This window comes from Tamandua tetradactyla, chromosome 7, assembly GCF_023851605.1.
Source record: "Tamandua tetradactyla isolate mTamTet1 chromosome 7, mTamTet1.pri, whole genome shotgun sequence".
In the NCBI taxonomy this organism is placed as follows: domain Eukaryota; kingdom Metazoa; phylum Chordata; class Mammalia; order Pilosa; family Myrmecophagidae; genus Tamandua; species Tamandua tetradactyla.
The window spans coordinates 98,662,245-98,676,633 of NC_135333.1; the positions used below are offsets into that span (position 1 = coordinate 98,662,245).

The window sequence follows — 14,389 nt, forward strand, 5'->3', positions numbered from 1 at the left end:
AAGCAAAGAAAGGAAAAAGCAATAATTTTCAAAGCACATTTAAACAAGTAGCTACAGAACAGAGCCCAGAGTTTGTCATGGACTACCATTTCATCATCTCAAAATTTTCCTTCTAGCTGCTTCAAAACACTGGAGGCTAGAAGGAACATTAATGTAGTGATTCAGCAGCCAGGCTCATTTGTTAAACCCCACTTTCTCTTATATCTCCTCCCTCTCCTTTAATTCTTCTTACACCTATAGGGATCCTTGGAGAATGCCTGTTCCAACTCTTTCATGCTGAGAAGGGATGTCCACACTGAAGGACAGGGAAATGCAATCAACTGATAATCCTGAGAGGCTAATCCCTCTGGGTTTCAGGATTTATCTGACCCAGGAACTCTCTGGGAATTATATGTTCCACGAAGGCAACCCTGGTACATGAAACCTTTGCAGAGGCTCACTTAGAGCCCCAGGTGCTCTTAAGAGACAATAGGCATAATGGTGACTGGGGGTTAGCAAACTATGACTATTAGCACTATCTAATTGCCTGTTAACTATGAGCTATAGCAATCATTTTTACTTTTCCCCTATATCCCTCTATCATTGACTCCTTGTCCACTATCGAACTACTGAAATAGTTCATGTGAGAACTTATTTATAGTCATAAATGCAATCGTTGGGATACATGGCACTACACATTCCCTTTCAGTCATATCCACCATCAATTCTTAAGATCTAACTAGATTGCCATACTTCCCGCACAGAAAATGAACAGTAAATAGCTGACTGAACTGAATCTTGCAACATCCCTAAATGCGAAAAAACTTTATTAACTTCCCGAATTCCTGCATGTGTTTCTTCTTACCTTTCTAGTCTCATTGTCTACCATTTCTCTCACATATACTATAATACTTTTCCACACAATCAACATACTCCAGATTTACCTCCACATCTTTGCTAATGCTGTTCTGTAATCTTGGCTGTGATTCCTCACCTGTCAATTTTGAAACCATACTATTAGGTTCATCCTAAATTCATCCTTGACAGAGCCTTCCTTCCTTCCCACAGCTGGGCATAATCTCTCCCTTTTCTGAAACTCCAAAGCTCTTAGCCTGTGTGTATTTATCGATAATTTCTATTTGTGTGTAACTGTACCACATGGGTTAAGAGTACAAATTCAGAGATGAGTTGACCTAGGTTTCCACTTCTGGCTCTTCAACTTACTGGCTAGTTGTCACTGGGAAAATTATTTAAACTCTTGAATCCTTTGTTTCCTCATTTGAAAAGTGAGGATGTGACACGTATCTCATTGGAGATGTTTTGAGCATTAAATGAGTTATAACTTGTATTCTGCCTAACACAGTCCCTGGTACATAGTAAATGATGGAGAAATGGTGGTTTGAACCCATCTTATTATCTCTATCACACTGTACATTTTAAGAGTGTTCTATAAATGTTTACACAACTTGCAATACCAGGTTTGGGTGCAATAGGTGCTCAAATACTGAAGGAAGATGTATTCTCTCAACATTGTGGTCATGTTAAACATGAACAGAACTTTTACTTTCTTCCCAACCTTGCAATGATTTTATAAAATATCAGGCACTGAACCAGATTATCTCTCAGATTTTTACCAGCTCATAAATAATGACTTTTTTTTAAGTCTGTTAAAAATGTAATCATAAAAAGAAAAAGAAAACTGTGAAATATCCACATTTGACAATGATTAGTACCTTTTGATCCAGTGAAGAGGAGATCATCAGTAGCATCTACACAGAGCACAGCTTTTAAATGCCCTTCAGCTATGTGAATACACTGTAGGGGAGAAGCTCTGATTCCTTTTGCAGCAGGAAATGGATTGATTATGCCCCTGAGATGGGTGAAAAACAAGCAAACAAAAATAGGATTCACATCAGAAGCATATTAATAGCTATAACATGAGACTAATTTTACTTATCTTTTCTGACTCTAAGAATATTTATGAGTAAACAGTAATAAAATACAGACTGCTCCTTAAGCGATACAGTCTCTTTCTTAAGCAAAAGGACAGAGCCACGATATGAAACAATAATAGTACTGATGGATGCATCAACTAATTAAGCATCTGCTGGCAGCTGCATTCTGCAAAGAGCAAAGATATGATGCATTCTGGATTTTCATATTAACAATTTTATTTCTCCACTGTTTAATGACGCATATTGGGAGTGTTTGTACTGAATTGTGACAAAGAAGAAAGTAGAAATGGTGGATACTACAAACTGTGATTCCATATCAAAAAAAAGGACATGAATAAAATATAACACTTAGCACCTAAATACTAAGAAAGCAGATTTCAAACAAAATATAAACAAAAGATAAGAATGATTACATGGACAGAAATTTTAAAGAAAGGATAGTTCAAAAAGATTAAAAACTCAAAGAATAAAATTCTAACAATGATGATGAAAAGGAAAGAGAATTTTTTAAAAACCCTGAGGCTCTAAAGGGAGCTTTCATATAAATATAGTATTTCTGGAATTGCTGCCTTATGCCACTGAGCTATGTACTATGGAAATATCAAAATATCAAGATCATCAAAACAGTGTTCCTACCCTTAAAAGAGTTTAAGACAGGATCTGAAAGGAAATAATTGTGTTAGGAAGTCTAGAGATGAGAATGAACTAAGACATGATAAATATATCAGGCATTTATACCTGTGTTCAGAGTAGGAAGAAAAATTATATTGAAATATGTACATTATATAAGATAGAATGCATCATATTAGGAAAAGTAAAGGGTTACAGTAAAAACTGTTTTGTTTCCATCTTCTGGATGAGAGAGAATAATCTTCAAGAAACAAGGGACAGAAATGATTAAGAAGAAATGTAAGCCCAAAGTATGTGTCAGAGACAGTAATGGAGACATATTCAATGAGTTCAAGTATTTCCATTTTTTAATAATTATAGAGTTTTTATATGCCATCGTGAAGGCAAAATCATTGTCAGTACTCTAAGAAATCACAAAGATTAAAAGGAGACAAAAACATGTGACTCAATGTTCTGAAAAGGATTCCAGAAATTACAGATCAGTGAAACTTCATGTTGATTCCCATAGAGAAAAATATTAAACAAATCATTATAAACACTTTTTAAAAGTGCTCATCAATGGGAGATAACATGGGCTTACCAACCTCATAGAGGGAGCCCTTTTTAGGTTAATAGGCAGCAAATTAAGGGAATGTCATTTACACAGTATATGTTGACTCCAAAAAGCTTTTCAAATGCTATCCTAATGGACACGGGTAACTATGGAACTGTTGCAGTAAGATAGTTCCACAGGTGGCCAAAGAATCATACCTCAAGAGTCATGTCAATCTGGAAGGAGATCTACAATGTGCAATCAATTTATTCCTAGCCCTAAAGACAGAGGCAACATGCTTATTAAATTGATATATAGAGGTGGATATTATATTGTACCTGGAAAAAATGACTGAAACAAACTCAATTCATTTTAAGAACCTATTTAGCACTAAAATAGTCATTGAACATAGTTTAAACATGAAATTTAAGTCAAAGATAGACAGCAATACTCCAAATAAGAATAGGGTTCAATTGTAGCCTAGGATTAAAACCTAAAGGGTTTTGTTCATTGAATACAATGTCAATAAATCGGCAATTTTTGATTCCTTCACCAACTCTATCAAAGATCTCATCAGTGAAAATAAATATTTCAGGAGGAAGGATATAATAGAGCTACTGTATTTTGTCTAGGCCATACAATGTGTTCTAGATGCCACATTTTAAGATGGATATTGAAAAGCTGGAGCCTTTCCAAAACAAAGTGGAAGCAGAATGAAGGACTTAAACTATATTACGAAAGGAACAGATGATGAAACAAAAACTATTGGGTAGATAAAAGAACACTAATTAGAGAGGATAAAATAGCAATCTGAATATTTAAAGGGCTGTCACAAAAAAAGAGTTCTTAGACTAATTCTGATGTACATCAAGAGGGCTGATAGAAGAATAATGAATAAAGGAGGTAAATTTAGGTCCAAATTTTTTTAAAAGAAGCTTTATTTTTAGTCTAGTTAAAATAATTATAAAAAGCAAAGAAATTATTGATGACTAGATATATAATTACAAAGTACAATGCTATTATTTGCATATATATGTCAATTTGAGATTCTTGAAATTAATGCTTAGTAACTCGTTTGTAATCTTACGAATTTAACCAGATTAAAATTGAAATGGGAGCAAACCCTGCTCAGAACTCTGCATCTGCCATTTTGAAATCCTATAGACATAAAGGGTCATAGCTAAGAAGAAAAGACTTCAAATTTGCAATTATTGCTTCAAATGTTGAAAAGATCTAATTTAATGAAGTCAGTTGCTATTGTAACTTCTCAAACAGGAAAAATATATATATTTCAAGAAGGTGATTATAAAGAAAAAATTCATGTTAATGGTCTAAGAGATGTTTTTGATCTGCATTAAATGACGCAAACAATCCTAAGGGAAAAAGCTGAACAGTTATGCAATTATGCAATACTTTGCAAAAATATCCCTCCTTTAGATTACCAGCTTTATCTTAAGAATCTTTTAAATGTGCCTCTGATGATATAACATCCAACAAAATTCTGTCAATGTATCAAAGGTCTTAATAATACATAAGCATTTGCTTCCAGTGACTTAGGGCACAATCATTTTCTGGAGTGCAAGATAGCTCTTTTTCATTCTCATGCATTTTAATATCATTAATTATTTAGTCTTCTGAAGAAAAACAATCTCAACTTCAATTGCTGCATTTTAATAATTAGCTACTGAAAATGTTTATAAACGTTCTGAATATTAGGGTTAATGTTTTATAAAGATTGTCTTATATCAAAGATAATGGAAAATATTGAAATTGAAAATATACCTCCATGGTATTTCTTCTCTATTAGAATTAACCTATTCATATGTTGAAATATAGAAATCAACTTTAAAATAGTTTCTTTAAGTTAAGGATAAAATATTGCAAAACAGACCAGATCCAAAAAGGGAAAAAAACACACATTTTTGTTCCATGCAAATCTCTACAATATTGTGAATGAGATTAATTTGCTTTCCCTCCCCTGCCTACCTTCGGGAGGATCTGCTGATGATCAGCAAAATGGCCATAAAACAGGGGAGACAAATGCAAAGAGGGAGGCGACAAAATGATAAGTTGGGAGAGGGAATGAGAGAGAAAAAGAGAGAGAGAGAAAATAAGGGTCCAAAAAATATCCATGACATGAAAAAATAACATTATTTTAAAAAATCTATCAGCAAAAGTTACTCACTATTAAAAAAAAAACCAAAACCCTTTACTCTCTATTCCTTTTATTTTTGGTACAATAATATTCTTTTATTCTTTAGCACACCTTTTTCTCGTTATATAAACTGCCATAAACTTTTTAATTTTAAATTGCTAAACCAGCAACAAAAAGTACTTTATTCATCTTCCACACTTTGAGACAATGGAAATACTTAATTATTAAGGTACAACCTTCCTAGGACATCAGTGTTTACAGAACTTAATTTCTATTAAAGAAAACATTTAGATTACAAACAGAAAACAAAAATCACAGCTCTTAGTACTATCACACACAAAATGTTTGCCAACGCTTCTTGTTGAAAAGACATGATCACAAAAATCTATTAAATTTAATGTTTAAAATATTAGTGCATCTATATGGTTTACAACAAGAAATGCATGCAACAAAAATGAGACTGGCTTAGAATTTCTAGGAAGGCATTTTAGAGCATCAATGAAAGGCCAGAATGTAGGAAAGATAGAAAGTACCTGTGTACCTCCGACAGAGAGGAGTCACTTTCATCAGACCTACAGTGAAAGAGTTAGAATTATGAGGAGACAGAATACAGATGTCAGTAGGTAAAGACACTGAGTTTGAACCGAAAATCAAAACAGTATGAGTACAGAAATACAACAAACATTTCCTTTATAGTGTCTTGCTTTTCTATTTCCTCTAGATATTAGCAATTTTTAAATGTATCTAAAGTCAGGTGAAATATTTGATTCTTATGTTTTCAACCAAGACTTGAGGCGGCAGGAGAGGGACTTTTCAACTCTTACCGATACACAGAACCTATCCTCACCTGTAAAAGTTAAACCCTGGAGGGAAACAATGCTGAGCACATCAAATATATTACTTTGAGTTTCTTTATATTTAATCAGACTGGTACTAGAAAAATTTTCCTACTTCAACAATTACTAACAAATTTTATTCATCTTAATTATTACTTTAGATTTAGGCTCTAAAGTGAAAGTCATATGGATATAACATATGTTTGCATAGAAAATAAGATTACTCAAAATTTAATAACCTTTGGTTTTAACTTTTCCTAAAAAACATTGAGTTCATTTGACTAGGGAACCCTCAGCAATAGTTGGGGGACTTTAATGGGATTATAAAAATAGGTGTGCCACTCCTGTCAGACTTACCCTAGGGTCTCCAAGACTAGCTGTGAGTCTGGTTATTAAGAAAATCCATTTAGTTTCCATAAGAGGCTTGAGTAGAATGAGGATAGAATGAGTGCCAGTCTGAAATATGAGCAGGAACAATGTATGTATCTAATTCTTGCTGGGAAAAAATGTGGTTTTAAAGGGGGCCCCAAAGATAGTGTTACAAGAGGAAGGGGAGTTTTGAAAGGTATAGAAGAGGCAATCATTCTAAATTTCAGCTTATAAAGGTGACGAGTCAATTTATTGATAGCTCATAAAATATTTTAGTAAAAGTTATGGAACTGTGACTAGATTGTCCATATTACCAAAAGACTGATGGGAAATTTTTATAACTGTGACTGCAAGATAGACAAAGTTTAATAATTCTTGATATAATTAATGAAAATGGACTTCCCAGAGACATTTGTAATGTTGTTCTGTTTTCCCAATTAAATGAACAATGTTAAAGAGCCTTTTTTTCAATAACACACAAAAATATTTACCCATCTATATCAATTTAAAAAGTCATGTCAATTTAAAAGGGTATGTCATCTACTATGTAATAGATTAAAATCGAGTCAACAATTTTAGCCATAAATTAAATAGGTTAAAAATTCTTTCAAAATGATAGTGAGCAGTGCAATGGTGGCTCAGTGGCAAGAATTCTCGCCTGCCGAGCTGGAGACTCAGGTTTGATTCTTGGAAACTGCCATGCAAAGAACAAAAAAAGATAGTATATTTTTCTAAGTTTATGAAGCCATTTAGCAAGATCTAAACATGCCAGACAGTTTCCTAAATGGCATCCTATACATTTCAGACACCACTGAAACACAGAGGGAGAGAACAGCACAAAAAACAAACAATGGGGAGGGGGACTAAGATCAAGTACGTACACCCACAATGTTACAATTCAAAATCAAAGTACACAGGTGAGAATTAATAAATATCTTATGGTAGTATTATCAGTATTGAATTCTTGCAAAAGAGATTCTGGTTTGATGCGGGAATATTTTTTTTTACTTTAAATTTAATGAAAATTACATTTTCCATAGCCCTCCAACCTCTTTCCTCCCACAACCCATCATCTCCCCACTAAAGATGGTCTTTTATTCCAAGAACAGAATTATTGAAGTTTTGTGGTATATTTTACTAGAATAACCAAGTGATCACATATTACATACAAAACAATTATCTTTGTAAGATGTTATATCCATCAAAGGTAAATTAATTTGCCTCTTTCAACACAGGCACTCTGGATTAGAAGCATTTGCGGGCTCTTAGATGCTGATGGATCCCAGAAAATTAAATTCAGGCCATCTCAGTGATATTTCAATTCTATTTTACTTGTAAAAGAAAAGGCACGACAAGTGCTGAAAGCATAGGAATGTAAATCTACAACAGGGAATGATGTTCAGCAGGAAAATAATCTTCTCTAATTTTGGCTATATGGTTCACTTCCCATTGGAAAAAAATACATAAAATATGACAAGAGTTCACATGTCAGATTCCATCTCCCAGACAAAGAGATGCTTAAATGTTTTCTACAGACTGCATGGAAAAGCTCAGAGTATTGTATAAATAGTTGAGACTATTTTCCATTTTGACTTACTTATCCTGCTGAACTGATGTGTTTCCCTGAGAAACAGTAAGACGATTAAAAACATTCAGTTCATTACGGGGCCGGCTTGGTGGGGAAGAAGGAGGTGAAAGACTAGCCTCTGAGGTTCCAGAATCTGAGCTACAAGAAAAAGAGAACATTAAATAGGTGGCTTTAATTAGTTATGATTTGTTAGGAAGGCTACAAGAAACATGCTTTAAAAAGAAAAAAAAACTTCATTAGAGAACTCCTTCCTTCCTCTCCTTTTTTTTTACTAAAGGAAAATGCACTCTGGATTTTATTACATTGGCCACAAGATGGCACTAAAGAAAAAGTTGTGCCTGCTGAAATTGGAAGTCAGAATAAAGGAAGCTGAATTTAAAATTCTAAAATTTTAGAGTTGAGACCAAGCTACTACTTTACAGAGAAAGACACCCTAAGAGCTCAAGAGTGATTTGACTATTCTGTTTTCTGTTGAGTCTTTCATTTATGTTTAAATTACTCGTTTGCTCCATCCCAAATCTTCCAAACAGTCTTAAAACATTTGATTCACTACAAACAGGCAAACTGCATCTTTAAACAAAAGAAGAAAGGTTGATAAGAAGGATCATTTCCACAATATTCAAGTGAGCAAAACCAGAGGTCAAAGCGGATTGTGTGTGCTTTGGCATGAGTGAGGAGATATGAGAACTTTTATATTTACTTTAAAATTAGAGAAATTAGCTTTACTAATGTTTATATGCAGACTGGCATTGATATTCGCATTCAGGGGACATGCCAAGAGATACACATTGCAGAGGCTGCACTTTAGATAAGCTGAGGGAGGAGAGGGTGTGCCACAGGACAGCATGACAGTGGCTCCAACCCATTCAACCTTCTGCATGTCGCATCGCTGCAATTCACATGTGGCCCAGTTAAGTGAATCATCAGACTATATTATGTAGCTAGTATTAAATAAACTAATCCTCACAAAACACAAAAATGGCTTTTAAAAGATTGCTACTAAGATACAAATGAGGATAATACCAACAATTTAAACATAAGAGAACAGTGTGAAAACTACACAGCTAAGACACCTTAAGACTAACAGGAGCTTTATGCGTCACTTGAAATAGGTAAAGTCAATGACAACTTCATCAGATGGCAGTCAAATTAATTTCAAAATTTTCCAGAAGACTATTTGAAATGTAGATTTAATTCATTATCTTTAACAAAAAGCCTCATCTCAAGTGTGTCTTGACCCATACGATAATGTACACTTACAATTTAGAAATAATTAAGTATACATGAATGGGGAAAATTGCTCAAATATTTTTATAGGTATATGTGTGACCAAGAAAATTAGACAATCACTTATCCAAATCAACAGCTCACTTGATTGTCTTGAATAGTCAAATCAGTTGTAACCACAGTGCCAGACTAAATCTGGAAAATAATTCCACTATTGTCCTTTAGCATCTAAGTACAGTAGACATTCTAGTCAGGCTAGTAGATAAAAAGCTTTAGTAACTTACTGTTTTTGTTCCTTGGCCTTTGATTTTTCTGCTTTTTCATATGCCTTTCTCCTTGATATAGGGGAAGGCTCTGGTACTTTCTTTTCTGATAGAGATGTCTGCCTGGAACTAAAATAGAAAGAAATTCTTTAATCATTCAATTTAAGATTTATTCATATAATTTCATTTGGAATATATTCAACAAAAATTTTTAATAGTTTTATAACTGGAACTTAAGAAAGTTTTACCTGGGAGCAAAAAATAGCTAAGATAGAAAAATATGTTATTTTTAGCTGATAAAATCTTGACAACTATATATCTTATTGTTAAATTAGCAATCTAATTAAATATGGGAAAATTATTATATTTAAATGTAAACATCAAACCTATACTACCAAACAGCTATAATAAGTATTTTATTTTAAACAGTTATATTTAAGTTTGATTAAAATTGCTTCAGTTGACAAAAAATTGTCCTTAGTTTTCAAGAACAAAATATTAAAGTATCAGAATATGAGAAACAAGATTTAATGAATTAACATTTAGAAATAATAAAAAACAGTATTATAAGTGGTAACACAAAATTACTTTATTTCTAGGCTTTAGGTATTATTAGTAACTATGTAAATTTTAATAATAAAACTATCCTTATCTTATTATAAATTACAAATATGGAAGAGTCTTATATAAAATGTAAAATTATAATTTTCATGTATGATGCTAATGGATTTTAACTGAAAAAAATATATATCTTTGCTCTTCTTGGCTAGTAATATTAATATGATAAAATAATTAAGGAAATCAGAAAGATCCCCAGAATGGGTTTACATGATGATTTCTTTTAAAAAATGAAAATTAATTATAAACTTTGTGGACTTATTTTTCTAAACAGAAGAAATCACATTTTAGAATTTCTGAATCATTTAAATTAGGGCCATTTCAGTACATTATTTACTTCATGCAATAAAAGCAAAGCACAAAATGGCTTATAAAAGTTACTGCACCAAGCTTGTGGCCAACTCTCAAATTTGTAGAGAATCACACAAGCATTTGAATTTATGAAAATTCCAAAATAAGACATATGAAAATACAAAGTCTAAAACATATTTCTACAATCTGAGGAGTATATTTCTAAAATGACAAAAGGCAAAAAAGAAGGTATTACCTGATTCTGGATTCCAGGCCATAGATTAAGTCTTGAGGCTCCAAAAGTCTCTATTCACCTGACAGACTAATGCTGAACACATGCGGGTTCCTAAATTCTGTCCTTGTTTCTATATCACTGACTTCACCAAAACAATTTCTTTTATGCTCATCTTACCAGAAAAGCACTGAAGCCATAAGCTACACTGGTTAGCAGTCTCTAACAGCAAATCCAACAGTTAATTACATAGGCCACCTCAAGCACATGCAAGGAAGTTGTCATCATTAAAATTAAAATTAATTTTGAAACTAAAGGTAGCAGATGGAATCACTGAATGGAAGACAACAGAAATACCTTCATAAACTGAAGAATACTATGGGAAACAGAGAATGTTTCAAGTGGGAAAAGTTTGTTATTTTTTTTAACTTGTAGGGTCATACAGTATGTCCTACTTTCTTTTTATTCTTCAATGTTGCAATATATTCATTCCATAAATCATCTGCTAGAGCATACCTGAGGGTTAGTCTGAAAAATATCATTAAATTTCTCTCTGAGTGAATGACCTAATTTTAACTATTAAAATATGCACACATAAACACACATGTACACACACTATCACACCCATAGAACATATACAAACACACTGGCCTGTGTAGGGAAATCTTTCTTAATCTTCAAGACAGTAATGAGAAAAATTCTAAATAAGATTTGTTTTGAATGGAATGTTTTAATTCATATTAACAAAAATGGGAAAGAGATTATTCCCTCCTTCAAGTCTTTAATAATACCAGTAGAAACACTTTGCACACACCCTCATCCCAAATATTGTGCTTAGGTATAGAATTAGGAAAGTTTCAAAATGTTTTAAATTTTTAATTGATAATTCTCTTTTTTAAAAAAAAAAGGGACAGCAAAGTTTTACTATCCTAATCAGGCTCTTAAAACTAGAACAGATGCAATTTAGAGAAAATGTAACTCTTCAAAATGTCTGTCTAATATAATGGCTTTCACAGCAATCTAATTTAGGTATTTCTAAATAAACTTTCTGTCTGGAATTCATAATTCAGCCCTTATAAAAAAATCATAAACCTAAGTATGATCCTAAAACTTAGACTCAAGACAAGTAATTCAACAAAACATCTCATTTTAAAATGATTTTGTATATTTAAAAAATTAGGGGAGACAACACCTAACAGAAATTACTTTGAAAACCAGAAATCTCATTTACATAAGTTTTAAAAAACAGAAATAAGAAATGAGCAAAATGCATATTTTTTTAAAAAGCCAAAAGAAAGGAAGTTAGTGTAGCTGGGCCAGACTTACATGCTGCCTATCTTAGAAGGTAAGCCAGATGGGGGAGGGAGCTCTTTTTCCCTAGCAGAAGTACCACTTGTCTCTGTATTCATTCCAATCTCTTGCCCTTCTGCAACAGGTGTAAGAGGGCCAGGTAAGGAGACATCTCCTGTACTAGTGTCTGAAGCTAGTTCACAGCTATCTGCATACAGCAATTCCATTTGAGTAGTGGTTCTCCTTCGCGCCTAGTCAGAGAATGAAAGGAAAAGCAATCAGGAGCAAACTTTCGCATAAGAAGATGTTTAAGGAACAGAGATTTAATATTAGTTTGAAATAGGTGAAAACATTTAGTGTGTCTTTTCTAGCAAGTGTGTGAAACATAGCATGTAAAATAGTGACAAAGCAGAGCTATATCCAGATTAAGACCTTAAGAGGACATAGCAATAGCCAACATTTGTACGAATGTATTATGTGCCAGCCGCTAATCATCACTTAAGCATATTAGCATAAATGTAGCACTATCATTATCCCGAATCAGAGATAAGGAAACTCGTACAGAGAAGCTACATAACTTGCCCAAGGTCACACAGCAAGTAAGTGGTAAAACCAGATTCAAAGCAATCTGCCTCCAACATTACTGTGCTATCCTGCCACTCATGGTCAGCTCCTTCAATATGTTATTAAACACAAAACAAAAAGAAATCAAACGAAAAGATAATTACAGGGATAAATTTATACTTTGGGTAGTACATTTCCTAATTTAACTTGTATGGTCAGTTTAGATGAATACCCTAAGTACATGGAATCTTGAATAGAGCATGAGATTTTGTTGGTTTGCCTAGGTTAGTGTGATGCCCCAGTAGATCACAGGATGTTTTGGACAGTGAATAAAGTACTACTTACAAAGTCCCTTTGAGAGAATAGCAAGAAAGGGAGAAATATTCAACTTCCCCATGTGGAGAATTTCTGATACTCTCGCAAGCAATGGGGAAAACCAAATCAACAGCCCTCAATCTTGGTATTCACCCCTATGAAACGTATTCCTGCAAAGGATAGGCTAAGCTTACTTAAAATTAGGCCTAAGAGTCACCTCCAGAAAACCTCTTTTGTTGCTCAGAGGTGGCCTCTCTCTCTAAGCTGATATGGTAGGTGATCTCACTGCCCTCCCCACCCCCCCACACTGGGACATGTCTTGCAAGGGTGTAAATCTCCCTGACAATGTGGGACAGAAATCCTGGGTTGACCCAGAACTCAGCATCAAGAGATTGTGAAAAACTTCTTGACCAAAAGGGGGAAGAGAGAAATAAGACAAAATAAAATTTCAGTGACTGAGAGATTTCAGAGTTGAGAGGTTATCCTGGAAATTATTCTTATGCATTATATAGATATCCCTTTTTAGTTTATGGTGTATTAGAGTGGCTACAGGGAAGTACCTGAAGCTGTAGAGCTGTGTTCCTGTACCCTTGTTTCCTGAAGATGACTGTATAATGATAAAGCTTTTATACAGCTTTATTATGTGCCTGTGTGATTGTGAAAACCTTGTATCTGATGCTCCTTTTATCTATGGTATGGACAGATGAGTAAAAATTATGGATAATAAATAAATAATAGGAGGGACAAAGGTTAAAACAAATTGGGTAAATGGAAATACTTGTGGTCAATGAGAGGGAGGGGTAAGGAATATGGTATGTATGAGTTTTTCCTTTTTTTTTTCTTTTTCTCTTTTGTATTTTTAATTTTTTTTCTGAAGTGATGCAAATGTTCTCAAAATTATCATGGTGAAGAATACACAAATATGTGATGATATTGTGAGCCATTGATTGTACACCATGTATGGAATGTTTGTATGTTAACAATGCATTTTTGTACATTAAGTTTTATCAATAAAAATATTTTTTAAAAAAGATAATTGCAGGGAAAGCTCAATTAAATTCTGATTTTTCCTATATTTAGATGCTTTATTAAATATCAGTTTTTTAATTTTTGTTCTCAATTTTTGACCCTGTTCCCCTGATGCCTTAACTATGTGTTTATTTTGCCTGCTGGATAATTCCACACCAGACAGCACAAGGCAGCATGGTGAGGGAGGTAAAAGTTATTTTCTTAGAGTCTAAAACTCATTATAAGCATACTTTTTCCTCACTCTTAAAAACAAAATAACTACTCTGTTAATGCTTAAAGTTGGTTGGTGAAATCACTAAGGTGATAGATAATCAAGGTGTTCACCAAATTATGTCTCTAAGAGAATAGGGACGCTGTTTTATTCAACTTTGTATCTCCTGCATTTAACATGGCTGGTACAAACCTATTTTTAAAATATATAAGTCAAAGTTTTAAAAATAAATAAAATTTAAAATATAGAGTCAATTTCATTTCTTCAATGAGTAAATGTATATATATGAAATTCCTTCAGGCATC

General features: G+C 33.3%; 1 protein-coding gene across 5 annotated transcripts in view; it reads right to left on the reverse strand.

The window, feature by feature from the left end:
- KIF21A (kinesin family member 21A) overlaps positions 1-14,389 on the reverse strand; it is a 159,722-nt gene that overhangs the window by 12,490 nt on the left and 132,843 nt on the right. For 2 of the 5 annotated variants that reach the window (XM_077170506.1, XM_077170505.1), the window contains 5 exons: positions 12,002-12,216; positions 9,556-9,663; positions 8,054-8,182; positions 5,785-5,823; positions 1,713-1,849 (listed from right to left, as the gene is read on the reverse strand). In XM_077170506.1, the coding sequence (XP_077026621.1) occupies positions 1,713-1,849; positions 5,785-5,823; positions 8,054-8,182; positions 9,556-9,663; positions 12,002-12,216 (628 nt within the window). The remainder of the gene's footprint in view (positions 1-1,712; positions 1,850-5,784; positions 5,824-8,053; positions 8,183-9,555; positions 9,664-12,001; positions 12,217-14,389) is intronic. The other 3 variants (XM_077170508.1, XM_077170507.1, XM_077170509.1) reach the window with 2 other exon arrangements.